At 37.0% G+C, this 14,030-nt stretch overlaps 1 protein-coding gene and 3 pseudogenes across 1 annotated transcript; 2 read left to right on the top strand and 2 right to left on the bottom strand.

Annotated features, from left to right (window-relative positions):
• Positions 1–5,769: 5,769 nt before the first annotated feature.
• Positions 5,770–7,142, top strand: LOC108830938 (uncharacterized; annotated as a pseudogene).
• Positions 7,143–7,249: 107 nt separating this feature from the next.
• LOC130498650 (uncharacterized) lies at positions 7,250–8,248 on the top strand. The gene has a single exon (XM_056992183.1). The coding sequence runs from the start codon at positions 7,435–7,437 to the stop codon at positions 8,092–8,094; it is 660 nt and encodes a 219-aa protein (XP_056848163.1). The 5' UTR covers positions 7,250–7,434; the 3' UTR covers positions 8,095–8,248.
• Positions 8,249–8,431: 183 nt separating this feature from the next.
• Positions 8,432–10,045, bottom strand: LOC130498649 (PLASMODESMATA CALLOSE-BINDING PROTEIN 4-like; annotated as a pseudogene).
• Positions 10,046–10,752: 707 nt separating this feature from the next.
• Positions 10,753–14,030, bottom strand: part of LOC130498757 (serine/threonine-protein kinase haspin homolog) — a 4,785-nt pseudogene continuing 1,507 nt past the window's right edge.

Here is a 14,030-nt window from a genome sequence, read left to right as displayed (position 1 = left end):
TGTAAAAGCAATTTGATTGCTCCACGTCGGATTGACTTACACCAATGGTAAGAATCATGGTTAACCAATGGAGTTCACGTAGTTTTTTTTTTGACATTTACATCACTTTCATCATCATACATTCGTCATGTCCTTGTGGACCCATTTTCATACATTCGAATGCAGGAACTAAAGTATGATCGACATTATTTTCAATCAAACCTCAAAACTATTTTCTTTTTGAGTTGATATTGATAATAAGTTTGAGTGTAAGTAGTGGAGACATGCTCATTCGTGTTTGGCTTGTTCTCAAAGATGTTACGAGATACTCTAGGCAGTCAAAAACGGTGTGACCTCAGCTACTCTTCTAGAGTTTTTTTTTAAATCAACAACTCTTCTAGAGTTTTTAGTTCGGAAAAGTTCATGAAAGGCATTAGAGAATTTTACATGAAGATGGGAAGATGTGAATTCCATAAATGAAGATGACATGAATGTTTTTAATTTTTTTGACATGTGTTCTCCTAAAGCGTTTTCGATGTGGCAAGAGTTTTTGAGTGATGATATGCCTCCATAGACAGTGATTCTCAATATTTCTGTATATGGAAAATAATCACATTAACTTTCTTTAGCGAACCCAAAATAATCAGCGGCTCTACCAACAAAGGTACGAAGAACACTGAACACATAGAACAAAACAAATACTATTTACTAGAGCGGTCGAATCGTTATTATAAGTAAATTATTTGCAGTTATGATGGAACAAATTAGAAGTGTTTAGACAATAAGAATGAAGACAAAGAAGAGTTGTTTGTTGTCTTCATGAAAGACTTCTGCAATGAATTAAAAGCAAATGCTAAATGAGGACTAGATCTTTGTTAAGAAGAACGCATCAATTAAAGGAAATAATGGAAAGGTTCATATCCAGCAAGAAATTGACACCATTGGTTAATATTTCCAGAAAGTATTAAATGAAGTGAAACTGCTACATAATTAGAAAAATTACTTTAAAAACATGGTTTCTTTTGCAGATGAATGAGAATAATTAAGTATCTCTTTTGTTTGCTTTATACATTTTTAATTTCAACTGACTCACTTCTCTTTGGCATTTTCTCTCTTTTTTGCCTTTAAACCAGTCATAATAGAGAGGGTATATTCTTTGTACATTCAACCCAAACTTTCCCTCAATATTCACATGTTGATTTTTTGTAGTTTTCTTACGTTATCTAGAGACGGCCACTCGTTAGACTCTTACCGTTTATCCATTTGTTTATTAGGACCCAATCCTAAAAATATCGTGGACAAAATTATAGATAATGTATATGATTGTTTCCTAACGTCATGAAGTTGAAATTATTTATCTACTTGATTCTGCATATATTTATATGGTATATGTGTAGACTTGCGTTAAGAAATAGTATACGTAACACTTTCCTAGAGAATTCGTAAATCTTAGGCCTAAATCAACTAATGGGATTATTCGTTACATCCACATATTATGAAGCCTTTAACGAGGGAATATCTTGTTCATGCATGAGCTTAAAAAGAAGACTCACAAATAGTAATCCCTTCTCATAAAAAAATAAGCAAAACCGACATGAATGTCTCATAATCAAACACAATAAAACAAATGGACTAGTGGTTCATTGTAGAATATATCGAACCAAAGCTGTCAGCCTGTCAGAAGATACTTCGAATTAAACAATTCACCAAATGATTGATTACAAGAAACGCATATAATATATGGAAAGACTTTGCAATTGCAGCGAGTTCCTTTTTAATATACTCAATAAACTAACAGTCTAATGTCAATCAACACGTTCTCGGAGTATTTCATGGAAAATAAAACATTATGTTAACTTCGCTATATCATATTAGCGTCCCTAAAAATGGAACATATTCGATTAGGATTATGCATTATAGAGACCTATCATTTGATTATCATCGATCATGATTATAAGACAATCATATGCTTATATATCCGCCGCAGCCCTTCCATTATATGCAAACCATATCAAAATTCAGATTATTTAGGCGTTGATTTTGATTTGATTAGGAGCATGCATCTTTATTCGTTGTTTTCAAACTTTCAGTATTATACGTCTTTTAATCATATGATCGTATATGCAAACCATCCGAGAACTATCAGTAATTTATATCTCACGATTTACACAAGACATAATTTATATATCCCATCATAATTAAATATATTTAGAGGTGGCTTTTTTGTCAAGCAGACGTGTATATAATATAATATGTTGAATATTTATACTTTGCATACTTTTTTGAACACTTTTTTAAAAGTAATACAGAACAATTTCTTGTTTCTTAGCACCCGCAACTGTCAAAATTATACAAGATTCCTTGGCACAAAAAAAAATTATTATAAAATGATGTAGGTTTTATATTTTTTGGATTTGATGTCAACAAAAGTTCTTGCAATTCTTTTATAAAGACCTATTTTCTGACAAGTACATTACTGTTTGTGGGTTTCACGCCACGTGAAAGTCTATGATTAGCCATTTTTGAAAAAATTGAAAAAAAAAGTTACATGGGTTATCGATCAAAGGAGTCTTGGCGTTACGGATGCTCTTATTATACGAACCCTTGTCATGGTAAACACCTCCGATAGAAATTTTTTGGGGAATGTATTTTCACCAAAAAAATTAACAATTTTGAAAGTAAGAAAAAGAACCAAAACATAAGAATTTGTATCTCAAACAAGATACTTTGAGAAATTGTTTAGATACCACAAAAACACATGTCATGTTTTTGATTGTTAATTTATTGTAAGAATTAAAACTTAAATACAATAATAACATATATAAAAGATCAATTTTAAACTAATCAAATGAGCATTCCCACCATTAAAGTTGCTCTAATAGTTTGCATGAGATGATCGTATGCACTAGAATAGAAGTTTTTTACATTATAGCTACTATCACACTAAAGGAAAAAAAAACATATACGAGAGAGAACATATGAGCTGTTGTCGCAACTCAACAACCCTCCTCAATCACTCCTCTCACTTTTTTTTAATTGTTCAAAAGCTAATTATTATCACTGTAATTTCCGTTCGTTTTAGCCCTAAGGTGATTTGATAGTATCTTAAAGTACAGAAGTGAATGAGGATTACGTCATATGGTCGTTGTCATTGTCACAACTCACGTATAAATTTTTCGCCGACACAAAAAGCAAGGAGAAGGCTCTACAGTCTGTCTACACGTCTATTTAATGGATTCTCGTTTTTTTTTATAAATTTTTAGCAAACAAATATATGATTCGACGTCACTTTTAGTCTCGATGAACGGTGGCACTTAGCAACCAAAATGAAACTAATTAATGCTTAACAATCGGAAAGCAAGCTTGGTTCAGTTAGAATACTTGGTGTTGGCATGCACAGTGTAATTTGTAATCTACATTGCATTACTAATGCATTTGTTTATTACTCTAGATTCTCTTGATCAAGCAATTTTTTTATAGAAAAGGTCCTTATCTGAAATTAAAAGCGGTTCCACAATAAATTAAAAAGGCCAGAACTCGAAAGTGATTGTGTCGTCTAAGATAATTTTTCTTCCGCCACTTTTAATTAATGATATTTGGAATGTGATTAAATATGATATCCGGGGCCATTCGTAAGTGTCTGACAAATTATGAAAGTAAGTGTAAGTAAATAAATTGTAAAAATCAGGGGACATAGCATGACGATAGCAAAACCTAATTATACTATTGATTTTCAAAGCTCCTAATTAATTTATATACATGATACATTAATGATCAATGTATGTTGTAGTGTTAGTGTTTTACTGTGTACGATATATATATATATATATATATATATATATAGTTTCTATAATTAAAAGAGGTAGACCAAAGTCTAGATTAACCATTATACCCACCAATTATATTTCGTAATGACTAACGAAAATATGCATCCAATAGAGGTTTGTGAAAGTGCACAATATTTAATCAAGTACTTCTACAACGAATCAACGATGTTGATGGAAGATTTATCGATAAATTTTTTCTAATTTATTAATTGGACATGGAGAAAGGGACCTATTAGAAAGTTGATTACATTTTAGATTAAGAGGATGAAGTCACAGAGAAAGAGAGAGGGGTCCCAGTGAGAAGTGACCTTAATTGTATACCATATTAATTGGCCCGTTTAGCATTAATCCTATCATCAAGGAAACATTAGCACATGCATGCACTTATACTAAGGACCCTTTTATTATTTTATGTTTGAATAATTTTATTAAAGTTATCCGAAATCCCCAGTAATTTATAGGGCTATTTAAAGAATAACAAAAAGAGAAAAACTAGATTTTTAGAGAGAAAAAGAGAGATATGAAGAGAAAAGATGAGAGATGATGAGATTTTAGTTGGGAATTTTAGTTAGATAGTGAATTTTTTTTAAGCCATTGAATGCAAATTCCTTAATTTATACTAAGATTATCTTTGTATCTTATCGTGCTAAAAATAATTTAAAAATAATGACTCATAATAATTATATTTATTCAAGACTTCGGTTTCAGGTCACGTTGTTAATTACTCTTGATATAGCTTGGCATCCATCATTTTTCCATCATTTTCCGATTAGTATCGGTGAGGATTTAATGAATTCATATATATCCTAGTTGAGCTCTGACTCATGAGTTACGTATAGATCGAGTTAATTTCTCATATTAAAAAAAAGTATCATGTGATAGTATTTATTTTGATGATACATATAATACTATACTTTTCTAAAGTATTCATTTAGTTAATAATGCAGTTTCTAGTGCAAAGTATTCGTGTAAAATATACGGCGGCGAACAAATACTCTAACCCTGTGCTTGTGTAATCTTATAGTACTATACGTTTACTAGTTGATCGCCTGATGTGCTTTTCTCAATATTATGATTTGATATTGTACGTTTTGTGATTTGGAGAAAAATATCAAACTTAGAAAAGAAGGCAAACACCATTTCAAGTTTGATTAAAACAATTTTTATTTAAAAAAAAAGTTTGATTAAACAAGAGAATCAAAAGAGAGATTGTATGGTTGATTTTCCCTCTGATATGGCCCAATCTAATTGGTAAGACATGAGAGAAGACATAATCATAGATTATCTTGATATATTAGTGTGGCCAAAAGCGAAAAAATGATGTTTAACTTTTCTTTTGATTTGCGACACTAACACCATTTCCTTCTCTTTCAAGTTTTAAGGGGTAATCCTTTTTACTTCATTTGTCTCCCTATATGCTCCACGTGTCTATTTCCCATTGCTTGTTGTAACTCATTGGTTAACTTAATTAGTTAGAGCTGTCTTAATCCACCTTCACTAGAAGATATCAGTCGAAACTAGTGAAAGTCAAAAACTCTTTTTGCAGCCTCTTTTTGCAAAAGACTACATCTCTCAGTATCTAAGCTTCTGCTAGTTATTATTGTGTATAGTTAACAGTAAAAAAGCCTCACCAAAATTAAACGATGGCAGATTCATTGAAAACTTGTCGCACTAAGAAGTCTATGTGGTGAAAATATGTAATCTAGAGACTGGATTAGTCGCACTGAACTCGAGATTGCGTCAAGCTTTAAACAAGATTAGGACACGTCATAGGTGAGGAAGTACCTTTTAACATTAAGCCTTTGCTGGCTGTGTTTGGGATTAGGACACGTCACTGGTTTATTTTGAGTTTAATTTTCTCTTGTAAATTAGAATTATAATAAGCCCAAGAGATAAACAATTATACAGCCCAATATGTTGAGCCCATTAATGATCTCTTTAAATAAATCGAATAACCTTTTCTTCTTCGTCAAGCAAGACTCAAAACCTTTCTTCCTCCCGCTTGAGTAAACTCCTAATCTTTCCCCGAATCGCTGACAGACACTATGAACCTTCCGTCGTCGACGCCGACTTCGGCGACGGCTGTTTCAGCGGCGAGCTCCACCGAGGTATGCCAAGAGTGCGGAAGCCAAGATTCATGGGTCATACACCCAGCACGTCTCCGCGGCGCCCTCTGCTTCTTCTGCACGCACTGCCTCCTCCGCAACCATCCGAAGTCGTTTTGCCCCTCATGCTTAGCCGTCTACGACTCTTCCCCTCCGCGTCACTACCAACGCGTCCCTTGCTCCGACTGCGGCTCCTACACTCACATCGAATGCGCCGGCGACGCGACCTCTCCTCCTTACCTCTGTCCTCCTTGCCGGACCCTACCTCCTTCTCCTTCTTCCGTCCGGTCATCGGCGCCGACGGCGTCCGCCGCATGGATAAACCCCTCTCCGAGACCTTCTTGTGCGCCGCCAAGATCTCCGCTTTGTCAATGAAGAGGGCCGTGGTTGTAGCTAAGTTGGAAGCTGAACATAGGGGGAGAGAGTGTGTGGCTGCGAAGAAGAGAGCGCGTGAGGCTCTTGAGGATGTGCTCAAGATCCACGAGAAGGAAAGTTCGGCTACTCCGAAGGTTAATGAAGCCTCCGGTGATCAAGAACAGAAACCAAAACAGAGTCTTGGCTCGGGGGAACTCAAGAAACAGTAGCCTGCAGTGCAAGTTAAGCAAGAAAAGTGCATAGATATGATATAAAGTTGTTGAAGCCTTTCGTCTAAAGAAGCAGATTCTGATTTAGAGTTCAATGTAGAGTATGCAAGTGATCTCATTTACTCTTTTTTTTCAGTTTCTTGTTTGTTCGTTTACTATGTGTATAGGAATCTTATGAACGATCAAGTGTTGAATACTAAACTAAGTTCTTAGTCATGTGTATCTGTGTCTGGCAAAGCTTACAATCTGGTGATGGATTTGGGATCATGAGTGTTGTGATGTTATTCGTGGTTAAGAACACATGATTTCTTAGTGCATTGATCAAAATAGTAATGGATGTGATCACGTATGACACTAGGCTTAGAATAGTGTCTTTTAAGGCCTTTGCTTCTATAGCAGTGAACTCAACTTCTTCACGTTCTCAGCACATAGAAACTACCAGATATAATTTGATCCACAATAAGATGGCTGAAACGATAAAAGGATATATCAATTAAATGTATATGAAAATAATAAATGTAATAGTCTACGTGGCTTTCTAGAATTCAAACGATCCATAAAAATACAATATACTTTGCCGCGCGATCCAGCCAAAGTCGAAGCAAAACATTTGCTTGTGTTCCTAGCAATGATGACGATGGAGACTAGTGGGTAGGTTTATATTCATTTTAACATTAAGCCTTCACTGGCTGTGTAACAAACATTAGGGTTTGGGAGGGTTTAGTGGATATTTTGGGTTGATTTTGAATTTTATTCTCTTGTAAATTAGAATTATAAGCCCAATAGACAAACAGTTATACGGCTCAATAAATTGAGCCCATTATGCTCTCCTTAAATAAATCGAATAATCATTTCTTCTTCATCAAGCAAGACTCAAAACCCTTTCTTCCTCCCGCTTGAGTAAAACCCTAATCTATCCCCGAATCGCTGACAGACACTATGAACCTTCCGCCGTCAACGACGACTTCGGATACGGCTGACTCATCTTCCCACTCCACCGAGAGATGCGACTGTTGCGGCAGCCAAGACTCATGGGTCATACACCCAGCGCGTCTCCGCGGCATCTTCCGCTTCTTCTGCACGCACTGCATCCTCCGCAGCCATCCGGCGTCGTTTTGCCCCACCTGCTTAGCCTTCTACGATAATTCTCCGCCTCATCACTCTCGCCGTGTCTCTTGCTCTGACTGCGACTCCTATACTCACATCCAATGCGCCGGAGACGACTACGCAAGTTCCCCTTATTACCTCTGTCCTCCTTGCAGAGACCCTATCTCCTTCTCCTTCTTCCGTCCTTCCGTCGACGCCAACGGAGTTCGCTGCTTGGATGAGTCCCTCTCCGAAGCTTTCACATGCGCCTGCGAGATCGCTGTTTTTTCTATGAGCAGGGCTGTATACTTCGCTAAAAAGGAAGCTGAACGGAAGGGGAAAAAAGAGTCTGCCGTGGAGAAGAAGATAGCGCGTGAGGATCTTGAGTATTTCGTTAAGCTCTACGAGAAGGCGAGGTCGGATATTGAAAAGCTTGAAGAAGCCTCCTTTGAGCTCTCCGGCGGTGATCAAGAGCAGAAACCGAAACAGAGTGTTTCATCGAATAGCGATTGAATGTGATAGAGAGCTCGGACCAACTTAAGAGAAACAGAACCTTGTAGTGCAAGTTAAGCAGGAAGAATAGTGTAGGTGATCTTATTTATTTATTTATTTATTTTCAGTTTCTTGTTGGTTCGTTTACTGTGTTTAGGAAGCTTTTGAAAACTATCAAGTGTTTGAATCCTAACTAAGTTCTTCCTCCTATGTATCTGTTTCTGACAAAAGCCTATAACATCGTCTGTAGTAATGGATGCGACACGTATAACGAAATAGTGTCTCTAAGGCCTTGCTTCTATAGCAGTGAACTCATGTTTCAAGCTCTTCACGTTCCCAACACATAGCTTATAAGAACTGCAGTATAATAGCCATGATGAGGATTATGTAAGAAGGCATTTGAGGCTAACAATAGTAGTTCTTCTATAAGAGTGAACTCAATTCTCAAACTCTTTCTCTTTCTCCACGTGGCTTTTTATTTTTCAAATGATAAAAAATACAATTGAATTTTGCCGCGCGATCGTCCAACCGTACCAAGTAGCAGTTGTTGTCTCCATGTCGATGCTAATATTAGTTGACTTCTCTTGGCGTTGAATTAGAGAAGAAATCATTTAGATCATATTAAAGTAGATAGACCAGTATCCTACAGTGTATGAGCGTTGAACCAAACAAATTTATAATGTCTTACATTCCTAGTTTCTTCTTAGTACGATGCTCTAGATGAGCTTCAACTTGCGCATAACTATGTAATAAAACTAATCCAACTCCTATATATATTCTATTTCTAATGAAATAGCATTGCTTGAAGAATCAATGTTACCACCATAGTGTAACCAAAGTGAATCTGCAAGTTGGTAGAGTCTGATGGTGTTGGATTGTTCCCATTAGGTGAACCATCAAACCCGTAAACCGCTGAACCTCCTGAGGATGGATTGGGTAGAGTGTTTGATGAAGGATTCGCCGGGTTAAAAACAGCTGGTGGAGTTCCAACCCTAAGAGTTACATTTTCAGTTAGGAAACTCTGCAGAGGGTTTCTGACAAAAGCAAAGAGAGTTGAAAGAAATGTTTTTTATTACCCTATTGTCACGCCTCCTGTTGGTGTTATAGGTGTTGATGTGACAGGAGGCTGGTTAACTGTTTGTGTGGATGGAGTTGGTGTTGTTGTTCCTACTGGAGTTGACGTTGTTGATGAACCAGAACCTGTCTGGTAAATGCAAGAACCAGTACCTGTTTCGTAACAAACATTCAAAGCTAAGTCAAGCAAGAAAGAAACAAAAAAGCAGAGTATATAAACTCTGTTTTTTTTCTCACTTACTTGGGTTGGTGCTAACTACTGAGGCTGCACCGCCAAAAATCACAGCTTTGTGGAGAAGGATTCTTCTGGTAATAGCTGTTGAAGGCAAATGAAGCATGATTCTGAAGACTGATAGGCGAATAACAGCTGCCTCCTTGCTGTATCTGAGAGCAATCCGCTTTACCGATCCCGCAGGCATAGTCAAGAGCCAACTGGAGTGAGGTTTGGGAGGCTCCAGGCTTTGCCACGCACCAGCTTTGTCCTGAAACCGATGGAGAATTTGAGGAAACAGGCGGTGGAATCACAGGAACCGTCCCTGAGGGTTGTGTTGGAGGGTACTGAGCCACTGGGTTGGTCACTGGGGGTGTGAGTGTAGGAGGGACTACTGTGACTGGAGGGTTAATAGGAAGTGCTGGAGCTGGATTTGTGGGCGTTATGGTCACCGGAGGGAATGTAGTAGCAGGCGGTGTAGTTGTAGGGTTTGTAGGGAAGACAGTTGGTGGGTTTATGACATCATGAGTTGTTGAGGAACAGAGTGGGACGAGAGAAAGAAACAAGAAGAAGTAACTCTGTTTCTCCATCATTGCTTGAAGTTGTTTTTGTTTTCTTCTCTTCTTTCTTGGGGTTTATAAGGAGAACAAAAGCTTTAAGATTCTTCATGAGAAAATTAGAGGAGAAAAAGAGAGATGAAGCTGACTGTACTTAACATGCAAGTGACTAAGTAAGAAAAAAATAAAGAGAAAAAGATGTTGCTTGCTATGAAGTCTTTTGGATTTGGCCACTGACTAATCTCATCTGTATCCTTTTTATTTTCTTATATTTTGTACAAAGATATAACCTTTTGCTAAAGAAAGAAAAACCCATTTTTGTCAGACCCGTTTCAGACACAAGCATATGCATAAAGTTCTGCAAAAGTTTTCAAGAAAGAAGCTGCAAATTGGTATAAATATATATATTTTTCTCTTATCCAAAAAGGAGAAAAAGGAAGAGATTAAGATCATGAAATTAATTAACCCAATGGTTGATCTCTGCTTAGCTCAGCAAAACCCACAAAGATTTAAAAGAAACCTTCAAAGCGGAAAGTGATTGGAAAAAAAGCAGAGAAGGTAAAGCTCTGTTAGCTGTTTTCATGGATTAGTTTATTGTCCTAATGCTAAAGCAAAATTTCTCATTTATCCTCTACACGTTTGAATATTGTTCTTTGTTCTTTAGATAAGAAGATCTATTCATGCAAGTAGGGACAACCCATGTGGAATGGTAGATCTTGATACTTTCTTCTAAAAAGACTGCATGGGATCAAAAGCATGTGTACAGACAAAAAGCAACAATTAAACTATTGTCACATACAAAAGTTTTAGTAGTTCTTGTATTCATCTGAATCTGAATAGATGGAAATCAAGATTGAGATAATAGATCCCTTGATAAACAACTTCATAAGGAAGATCATGAAATAAGAGCTAATACACTGTTGATTTTAGTGGTTAGGCAAAAGACTTGCAATAAAGAGAGTGAGATTCTGGTTACTCACTTGTGGGTTTTATTACACTCTTTATGATATTTGGTCCATCAACATATCTGAGAAGAAAGGATCTGAAAGAGCCTCTTTTAGCTGATTTATACTTCTCCATCCGCTTCTTCAGTGACCTCAATTCTCTTTCATCTTTCGAAGACCGCTCCTAGAACATTGACGCAAAGGAGTATCAATATTGCTTTTCTAACAGCTAATAACCAATAACCAGTTATGTGTCCTGCAAACTTACGAATGACTTCTTGGTCAGTAGAGATCCACCAGGTAGATTAACCAGAGAACGTTTGTTCGAGCAAAGCTGTTGTTAGAAAGAATAAGAAACAAACCATAGCATACAAAAATTAGCAAATTATTTAAAGCACCCTTCAATTTAGCAAATACAAAAGTTATAACACTTACTGGCCTTCCCAGCTATCTTTGGTAACTGCCTTCATCTTTCTGTAAGTTTTCCGACTGCAATATGACAATTATTAAAGCATAAATAAACATAGCTCCTTCAAGTAACTAAAAGCTTCATTACATTCCTTACCTGTTTATCTCCTTTTGGTCCTTTGAAAAGGTATGGATCAGCAGTAAGGTCCAGAAACAGTATCTTTTCACCTGATATTAGCACCATGTACATTGGTAGTTGAGCATTAGATGGGACCTTATGGTTTACATTATATCACAGTATTGATAAACCAGAAACTCACCTGTGTTGATTCTTGAAAGAGTAAAGTCGATTATGGATATCTGTACTCCAAAAGTTTTGATGAAAACTTGTTTCCCTTCGACAATAAAAGGCAGAGTACTCGAGTTATTACGACTTAGAAGAATGTTTCCCCTGAAAAATAAACAAGATCAGGCGAGAGAAACACAGTACTAAGTAGTATACTAAACCCATATAGTAAAATATACCAAATTTAAAGACTAGGCTTACCAGTGCAGATCTCGGTGCTCGAACTCAAAAGCAGCTTCAGCAACAGCCAGGCCAGCAGTGACCTTACATGTGAAACGCATGCTATTAACCAACAACCGTTTACTTCAATTTCTGTTACAAGAAACAGAGTCTATAGCTTACCTGAACCAATAAGCTCCGTGCTTCATCAAAATTCAAAAGACGAAGCTTTCAAGGTCTTGCCACCATGTTCCAGAACAAACATGACATAGCACTGGAAGCAAAAACCAGACGGCAAAATGTTATAGAAATGTTTTTTCTACCATATAATAAACAGACCTTTCTGAAATCTAATGAAGTGAAAAGAAACTGACTTGTTTCTCCGGAAAATCTGGGTGATCATTCTCAGAGCCATTTTTTGCATCCAATCTTCCCATGCTTTTACCAGTATAGGGTCATACGGACCTTGGCACACTTTTATACTGCAACAACAATATTATGAGCACAGGTTTGTGAAATCATGCCAAAAGTTCGGAAGAAGATTTTATAACAGAAAGTCACATCTCCAGCTTATTTAGGTACTGAGATGACGTACTCTTGAGTTCTTATGAACGTCGGGCACAGATTCTGAGCTTCAGTCTCACGTTCTCTAAGTTGATTAAGAGTCAAAGAGAGTATCACCTCCTCAAGCAGTTCGTCAGCTCTCTGCAACAAATAAACATATAATAAGATGTCATGTATTACACATATAGTATTTACTTCCATTTTGCTGTAAGTATTTGCATATATTAACCCTTCCATAACTCGTTGTCATAACAGCTGGTGTGAAAAAATGCAGGCCTTTCTTTCACCATCTATGCATTACTTTTGAGATGATTAACATATCTATACATTTATAACGATGTGTTCTTCTCTATATAGAATTAACTAAAGTTGCAGTCACTGCCCTCTCAATATTTCCTCACATGCTAAAAATGATCCTTTCACTAACTAGAAATTGTATCACTGAGAGCAAAAAGAAGGTAGGTAAGAAAAAATACCTTCTGTATTTCTCCATTAACAGTGAAGTCTCCATCAATTGGAACTATTTTGCAGACACTAGGACCAGCCCTAACGCCTCCCCATATGTACCTTCACCAATCTTGACAATGCTTTCTGGTTCACTGCAAGATAGAATCATGATTTTAAGTAGCTCAAATTTAACACAACGAGATCAGAACAAGTATATCGCATTTCTCAACCAGGGTTTACCAAAGAGTCAACCAAAGTGCAGAACACTCCTAAAAGAAACAGTGTAACACTAGACAAACACCAAGTGCAGAACATTAAAAGATCATATTTACGTCCATACAGAATTTGGAGAATACTTCCATGAAGTTTGAAAGGTTGCATCTGTCCACAGGCGGACAATAGATCAAGAAATGGCTTCTCGTAATCTGGATGAGGGGATACCAGATCAGACGTCAAAGACAGTCGTTTCAGCTCATCTTCAAGGTCGATTTCTTCCGTCTTTATCTTTACAACAGACACATCTTCGAAGTCAATTTCCTCTGTCTTGATCTCTCTGACAGGCACATCTTCGGCATCTAAGCTGTCACCAGCACTCTGGATGAGCCGGAAAACTAAAACTGTTGCTAGCAGAAGGATTTTCTGGGGTTCCTAGAGCCAATGCATCAAAGGCATCATCATCAAGTATTGGCTCTAAGCGCGAGGTTGAGTTTGAGGTTTCAAGTATCTTAGAGAGTGTGCTTGAAGGACCACAAGGACGATTTAACTTCTTCGAGATCAGCCATTTCTCTAATCTTTGTGGCCAGATGTGGCACTTCTGCAACAACTTGTCCCCGTCGATCCATGTACTAGAGTTCTTGGTCTTGGGAGATGGACTCTCTTCCACAAGCTCAAAAGCATCAACCTCATGAAAATACTCCTTTTTCTTTCTGCAAGTCTGGAGCTTTCACAGCTTTTCCCTGAGAGATCACAACATAATGCGTTTATAAAGTTCACATTCTGACCGTCTTCTAGGAGACAATGAGAATGTAATGTTAAGAGAACACTAGGCTTCGTATAAAAATCACATAACTTAGTGAAACAACTAAGATTACCTTTGGAATAGCAGGCTTCTTTCTCCTAACTGGTTTCTTCTGAGGCTGATTGTTGACAAAAAGCGCCAACTGCTATACTCTCCCTCCCTCTGCCACAGTTATCAAGCTTTTCATCAGTCTACTCTTAAAAAAAAATTTGTTGGTACTTCCTTGACA

Source organism: Raphanus sativus, chromosome 8 (genome assembly GCF_000801105.2).
Source record: "Raphanus sativus cultivar WK10039 chromosome 8, ASM80110v3, whole genome shotgun sequence".
Classification (NCBI taxonomy): domain Eukaryota; kingdom Viridiplantae; phylum Streptophyta; class Magnoliopsida; order Brassicales; family Brassicaceae; genus Raphanus; species Raphanus sativus.
The sequence above is the reverse complement of the archived record's forward strand: the minus strand, read 5'-3'. Positions and strand labels throughout refer to the sequence as shown.

What these genes read in the sequence shown, in the direction of transcription:
- LOC130498650 (XM_056992183.1), top strand. Translation starts at nt 7,435, where the DNA reads ATGAACCTTCCGCCGTCAACGACGACTTCGGATACGGCTGACTCATCT.